The following is a 7,575-nucleotide window of genomic DNA, read 5'->3' on the forward strand; positions in this document are numbered from 1 at the left end:
CTGCCCTCCTCCCTACCGCAGAGGCTGGGGTGGGCCGGGCGTCCTGGGAGGAGGCGGTGTCCCTGGCTCCCTGCCCACCGGTGCAGGGCTGGACGGGCAGGGGCGGAGCCATGCCTGGTGTTATAAGAGGCAGCCAGGGCACCGAGGCAATGAGCTATCGCTCAGCTTGGCAGCAGGACGCTGGCAGCAGGCACACTCCGCACTCCAGCCCAGCCTGAGCGCCCCTCCACCTCTGTGGCCGCGATGCCCACCGCCTTGTGCTCCATCGCTCTAGCTCTGCTCGTGGCCCTGCACGAAGGTGAGCACCCCCCAAGGCCTCAGCAGCTGCAGCAGCCCTGAGGTTGTTTGTCTGTGCCTCCTGCTGGGGCTCTGTGACCCCCAAGCCAGCCGGGGACCTTCAGGGGCAGGAGTCAGGCGGCTTGGGGCCTGCAGGAGGCCGTGCTATTAGAGGTGCTGCTGTCCCAGGGCAGCCGCCGGTCCTTCCAACCCAGAGCTGCAGGGGCTTCCCCAGGCTGCCCCAGGGCTCCTGAGCCTCGAGAATGCCAACTTCCTCGATTATGCAAGAGGAGGAGCCCGGCGGGTCCCCCATCCCAGCTGCGCCAGGCGCCCTGACCCACCTCTCCACTTTCTCTCCCTCCTGTGCATGTAGGCAAGAGCCAGGCCGCTACCACCCCCATCCCAGAGCAACCAGCGCCCTTGCTCCGGGCCCGAGGCTCCCACCTGCGGACTCGACGCTGCTCCTGCAGCTCCTGGCTCGACAAGGAGTGCGTCTACTTTTGCCACCTGGACATCATCTGGGTGAACACTCCCGGGTGAGCTGCTGGAGGGATCCAAGAGGGGTTGCAGGGGGCAGGGGTGAGGGATGCTGGCATGCTGGGGAAGCCCTGGCACACTGCAGCTCTCTCTTGGGAGTGTGGGGCTAACAACAATAGCAATCAGCTATTGCTTCAATTCCCACGTGGGGGCTGCCTGAGCAAGACAGAGGGCTGTCTCATGAGAATCCTCACAAAAACCCTGGTCAGAAAGTGTTGGCTCCATTTTCCAGATCAGGGTACTGAGGCTCAGAGAAGTTAGGTGCCTTTCCCAAGGTCACACAGGAAGGAGTAAGTGGTAGGTAGGAGGCTCCAACCTAGGTCTGCAGATGCCAGAGCGCACAGCGGCTCTGCCATGCTGCCTCTGTATAATCTTCCAAGAATAATATGATTAATGACAGCACCCATGTCTTGACTGCGCCAGGCCCTATGCCAAGCACTGCTGGTGCGTTATCATCTTGTGAACGCACCCCCATCCTCCCCAGTGAAGCAGGGACTGCTGCTGTCCCCAGATGACAGACAAGAAACCTGCCCCGTGTCACCTGGCAAAGCCAGGGTGGGGTCCCAGGGCTGTCTGTTCTGTCTGCACCCGCACTGCCTCCGGGCCACTGCATACTTCAAGTTGAAGTTTCTCTGTGTGTTTGTATTTTTTTTTTCCTTCTCCAAATTGCAAAAGACAAGAGAAGCCCGGCACGTAAGCATGTGTGGAGCTAATCCGCATCCAAACACTGGCTCAGGGCGGGAACCCTGCCAGTCCCTGCGTGCTGGGTCTACCTGGAGTCTCTGCAGCTCCAACCCCAACGTCTAAAATTAGCTCGGGCGTCCGAGGTGCTGGTCCGACAGGTCACAGGGCCCTGCCCTTCGCCTGGCCCGCCTCAGACTGAATCTGAAATTGATCTCAGCCAATCTAACATACCTATGCACACACACGCACACATGCAGGTTGGGCACACTCACCATTTTAAAGTCAAAACTCTAAGAAACACTTGGGTCACCCTTCCAGGCAAGTGGTGACCGGATAGAGGCAGCTGAGCTGTGAGCCTGAGTGTTCACTTCTGTGAGAGGGTACTCTCTCCCTTCCTTCCAGACTAGCTGGGGGTCTTCTTTGAGAACAGGGGGACCAGCCTGACTCCGTCAGCTCAAATTGCTGTCTGGGAGTGGAGAGGGGCAGGGAGGACAGTTTCCACCCCTCCTCCCCATGCTGAGTGTCTTACTGAGCAGGACCAGGGGAGTTGGGAGGGAACAGAGGCCCAGAGAGGGTAAGGGTCTTGCCCAAGGCTCCCTGGCATGTAAGGAGGAAGCTGCAGTGGGAATTCTTGAGGGCAGGAGCTGGTTACTTTTGCTGCCACCCTGGTGGCATGGATGGCTATTTCAGTGTGCAGTGTGGACAGTCCCAGCTTGCCAATGGTTCTGGTTTATCTAATCCTACCTCTGTCTCTCTCCACCCTACACCACTACCTTGCTGGCGGCCCGCCCACAGACAGACAGCTCCTTACGGCCTGGGAAACCCGCCAAGACGCCGGCGCCGCTCTCTGCCAAGACGCTGTGAATGCTACAGTGCCAGGGACCCCGCCTGTGCCACCTTCTGCCATCAAAGGCCCTGGTAAGTGGGTACCCAGCCTGCAAGGGGCCAGAGGTGACCTGCTCTGGAGGGCAGGGTGTCTGGAAGGCCAGCAGTAGTGTAGCGTTAGTCATTCAGTCGTGCCCGACTCTTTGTGACGCTATGGACTGTAGCCTGCCAGGCTCCTCTGTCTTTGGGATTCTCCAGGCAAGAATACCGGAGTGAGTTGCCATTCCCTTCTCCAGAGTGTCTGGGAGGCCAGCAGAGGCATGGCTAAATGGTGGAGAAGGGCCGAGGGGAGCAGGGTCCTGGGGGCCCAGAGGCTGCCCTGGGCTGTGGGGCAGCCTCCCTTCCTGCAGGGAGCCAGTCACCCTTGAGTCTTCCCCCTGCTACTACCCTCAGCTCTGGGGGCTTCTGAGAGCATTGCGTCCCCACTCCTGGGCAGGAGGAGTCCTCCCCAGGTGACGGCTGAGGCAGCAAAGGTCCAGAGAGGAAACAGGACTTGTCCTGTCAGGCCACACAGCCAGTCAGACGAGAGCTGGGCCTTCCGCCTTAGTCTCTGAGGCTCCGGGAACTCTGGAACTTTCCCAGTGGAGGAGCAATAGGTGGTGTGAGGAGGCCATGGCGCCGTCCCCGAGCCGTCACAAAGCGCCTTGCCAGCCCTCAGCCCTCTGGACCTTCCTCCCTCCACACAGAGCGCTGGGAAAACAAATGGAGACATCACCCTCCCCTACCTCCCGTTCCCATGACGGCCTGTGGGAAGCTCCTCCCCTGAGACCTCAGCCGTGGCTGCAGCCTGCCTCAGTTTCCCTGATGAGGGCTCTGCTTGGCTGCAGGTGGCCAGATTCTGGGAAAGCCAGCCATCTCGCTGCCTCTTTCTGAGGCTGAGAACGCATTCCCGGTGGCTCAGTTTTCCTCAGGCCCCACCCCACCTGGGAAAAGAAGGATCCCAGGTGCACGGGGTGGAAATGGATCTGCTCCTCAGGGTGGGTTGGGGTGGGGGGCTGGGCTGGGCCTGCAGCCAGGCAGCCTTGGGGCCCTGGACAGCCCCTCACTTGGGCCCTAATGCTGTTCACTCAGGACTGATACGGTGGCAGTCCCAGGCAGCGGGTCCCCTGCAGCTGCGTTCCAGGATGGCAAGATGCGGGCCACGGCAGGAGAGCTCCTCCAGCGCCTGAGGTGAGGGGCCGCTACACTGACTGAGTGCCTTCTGTATGCCTTGCACATTTCCCTTATTCTCCATATGACACCTTGGGTCCTTATGGGGCAGCCAATAGAAGCTCAGAGAGGTGAAGGTGTTTACCCAAGGTCACACAGCAAGCTACAGCATCTGGCTGACTCAATAGCCTGTGTTCTTAACCACTATGCTCTTTGTTACCACCAGGCCTGGAAGTGGACTTTTACTGAGGGTTTCAGGGCTTGTGACTGTGTAAGGTCCCCAGGTGTTCATTCAGGCTGTGTCTAAATCAAGCATCTCCCACATGCTAGGGTCCGAACAGATGTTACCCAGTCTGTTCCCTCCCTGGGTCCCAGACTGGACTGTCTCCCTGGTAGCTACAGCATGGCTCAGCTCAAGTCTTGGCACCCAGGAGGTGCCCATGAACGTTTGTCCAACCAAACTGACTTGAGAACAGAAACCAATAGCCAGTCATGTGGCAGGGTGGCTGAAGGGGCAGCATCTGAGCTAGAAAGTCCCAACTCTGCCACGAGCAAGCTTTGTGACCTTGGTCTGCTCACTAAACTTCTCTGTGCTTCTGGTTCTTTTCTGTGAGGCAGGGACACCGGTGCTATCCATCTCACAGGCTCGTTGTAGGTTAGAGCAGTTGACATACACGAAGAGCCTCAAGAAAGCCCAGGCCCTACGGGAGCTCTGAAGGTTTTAGCCATCCCCAACCTCTGTCCCTGAGGGTTCCTCAGGGCTGCCCAGTGCCGAGATGCAGCCTAGCCCCTCAAGGGTCCACATCTCCGTGAGGAGGCAGAAACACAGGCAAAAAGACAGGATGGCGGGCTGGGCAGGACCCAGGATACACTGAGGAACTGTCTTTAAAAAAAAAATAATAAAGTGAAAGTGTTAGTCACTCAGTCCTGTCTGAGTCTTTGCGACCCCATGGACTATAGCTCATCAGACTCTGTCCATGGAATTCTCCAGGCAAGAGTACTGGAGTAGGTAGCCATTCCTTTCTCCAGAAAATCTGCCCAACCTAGGGATCAAACCTGGGTGCCCCACATTGCAGGCAGATTCTTTATCATCTGAGCCACTAGGGGAACCCAGGAAATGTCTTAAGATGAAAAACTTCAAGGTAAGACTTTGCAAGTACTTGGCGCTCCATAATCAGCAAAGCATGTTTTTGCCAGTCTGTACTCACCCTCACACCAGTTCAGGCCTGCGTTTATTTTACACACCAAGAAAGGGGTTCAGAGAGGTTGAGACCCTTGCCCAAGTTCCCAAAGCTGGGAACCAGCCTCCCAGTTAGTTCCCAGACTAGAATGCCTTAAGCCAGAGTGAGGCCACCTAGATGACGGCAGAGTCCCCACCAGGGTCTCAGCCAGATTCAAAGGACTGTTAGGATCCATACATATCTGGATTGGACCGCCTTGAGCTGGACCCTGAAGAATGGGAATTCTAGGACACGGAGTATGGGGTGAGTAGAAGGTCAACAGCCTGAGGAGCTGCAGGGATAGAGGTGTGGCAGTGAGAGGGCAACCAGGGGAGAGCCACTGGGCTACTCTTGGCCGTCCAGTCACCCTGGTGGCACTTGATGTTGAACATCAGTTTTGTCGAAGCTCCTTGTGGGCAGAAAAGCTTCTAACCTGCCCCGGCCTCTCCTTGATGTTCAGACCTTGTTTTCAGGGTCAGCTGTGACCACCCTCTGATCTCCTGGCCATGAATAAGGGATCCAAACCCTATGACCACTGCCTCTCATGGGGAACTCTCAAGTTATCTGTATCTCCAGAGATGCTCAAGTGACCTCTTTCCATTTCAGGGTTATTTCTGCAACCAAGATCCACTTTGCTAGGCAACAGCAGAAGACGACGAGGGAGACCAGATCTACACGCTCCAGGCAGAGGAAGAGATAGCTCTCGACTCTGGGAGAACTTTGGGAAAGAAGCCTGTGTGGATACAGGAGGAGAGGGGCATCTCAGAGCTGGGAGACCTTCCGACCTGTTTCCTGGTCCAGAAAACCCAGCTGCTGGAGCAGGCACAAGCTCTGGCCTCCTCGCCCTGGGGAGGGGGCCTCGCTCAAGGCAGCTCCGTGACACCAGGAAAGTCATCAGGCCCCAGGCTGCAGCGTGGCCTCCCACACTGGCTCCAGTTCCAAGACCCTGAAAGGAATGGCACGCGGAATGTACTAACCTGGAGGTGTCCTGTCTGGTGGCTGTGAGCCAGAAACAACGTGCAGTGGTGGGCACTCACACCTAAGCCAGCCCCAGAGGCCGAACGAGTCCTTCCAGGGTTGAAGTCCCGGCCGCCCCCCACCCCCCGCCCTGGTCTGTCCCCTCCAGCCCTCCCTGCCAATGTCCTTATTCTCCCCTCACACCCTCGGGACACTCTTGGTGAGAAGGGCCTGAGCCACTTCACCTGTCTGTATATAACTTATTTGCTCTAAGAAATTTGACGATTCCGATTATTTATTTTAACGTATTTTTTTAGACTCTCAATTATTTACCTGCGAACTTATGTTTGTAATAAACAACAAAATAATGCTCTAGCATTTGGTCTTGGTTGAGCAGGAGGTGGGAGGCACTTTTCAGGAAGGGGCTGCTTAGAAGTGAAGGGAACAAAAGGACAGGGGGGAAAGAGCCTGAGGCAGGCGTGGAGCCCTGAGTTCCACACCCCTATACCCTGGCTGGGCATCGCTGGCTGCTGACCCACCCTCCCTGGACTTTTGCCTATCATGTGCCTAGACAGCCATTTGCAGCTTTGATATCCAGGGTTCTAGGACCTGTGTTTCTATCAGGACAGTAAATGTTGGCCAGGCCTTTCCCCAGAGCATGTTTCATAGGAGCCAAGACTACGAGGACCCACTTCTGCTCTAGTTGCCACCCCGAGATTCGGAGCAAACCTGTCCAGTGAGGGCTGTGTGCTGTTCCAAGGCTGTGTGCAGCCCTACTGGCCGGGGATGGCTGTTGTGATGGAGTCATAGGCTGGTCCTTGTCCCTCACCCTGGGCTTGGACAGACCCTGCTGGGGGCACTCAACACTTCTCTCACTAAAGAAGCCCAGGGCTCTAGCACTGGCTTGGCCGATCCTGCCAAGACCCCAGGAAGCTGCTCACCTGAGTCCCAGGGACAGCCAGAAGCCAGGGCTACCCCCGCTGGCAGCTTCTGAGACCGACAGCCTCCACTGCTGCCAAATACCCCTGCGAACAAGCTGTTCCCTTTCCCCTGGCCAGCCTCTGCTGGGAATGGTACGCTGTGGCCTGAGCCAGTTATTGAAAAATAATTATTTACACACTACTCTAAGCCTGCCTTGTCCGTGAAGCCAGCCCCAACTCCCTCCTGGGAGAAGAACATGTTGACACATATTGAACTCCTACTGTTTGCTGGCATTTTATGCAGATAAACTCACTTCATCCTCATGACAATCCCACAATATAGGTACTTTTATTATCCCCATTTTACAGATGAGGAAACTAACGCGCAGAGAAGGCAACTAATTTTCCTGGGGTCTCGCAGCAAGTAAGTGGCAGCATCAGGATTTGAACCCAGAGTGTATAGTACACATGTCTATATGTACTGACTAAATATTTGTTGATTGAATTCATGGATCACCATTGTAGTATGACCTTGAACAAATCTTCCTCTTTCTGAGCCTCAGTTTTTTAACCTATAAAATGGGAAACAGTAGTTTCCGCTTCGTAGAGCTGGTTGTGAACCCTAAATGGATGAGTTACGGTGCTGAGCTCAGTCCTGGGCCTGATGAGAAGCAAAGTCTGAATGTCAGGCCGTTAGAAGTGATGATATAACAAGAGGGACAGGCACAAAGCTGCAGGACCTGCGTTGGGGGGAGATTGGGGCTGGCTGGTGTGCAGAGGCATGGTCAGAGAAAGATGCATGACTAAGATGCCACTCCCATAGCCTAAGGAGAGTGAGACTCACATCAATAGAAGGAAAGTGAAGAGGGAGCCCCAGACAGAGCAGACAGGAAGGGTAAAAGATTTTGGCAATGGGAGTGACAAAGGCGTTTCCCACGGAGGACCCC

At 56.1% G+C, this 7,575-nt stretch overlaps 1 protein-coding gene across 1 annotated transcript; it reads left to right on the forward strand.

The window, feature by feature from the left end:
• The first annotated feature begins 240 nt into the window (after positions 1-240).
• On the forward strand, positions 241-6,081 carry EDN2 (endothelin 2). Its single transcript, XM_040231519.1, has 5 exons — positions 241-298; positions 650-812; positions 2,293-2,415; positions 3,454-3,552; positions 5,358-6,081. Exons 1-5 carry the CDS (start codon positions 244-246, stop codon positions 5,449-5,451), a joined length of 534 nt encoding a protein of 177 aa, XP_040087453.1. The 5' UTR covers positions 241-243; the 3' UTR covers positions 5,452-6,081.
• Positions 6,082-7,575: the final 1,494 nt, after the last annotated feature.

Source organism: Oryx dammah, unplaced genomic scaffold (assembly GCF_014754425.2).
Source record: "Oryx dammah isolate SB20612 unplaced genomic scaffold, SCBI_Odam_1.1 HiC_scaffold_28, whole genome shotgun sequence".
Taxonomy (NCBI): domain Eukaryota; kingdom Metazoa; phylum Chordata; class Mammalia; order Artiodactyla; family Bovidae; genus Oryx; species Oryx dammah.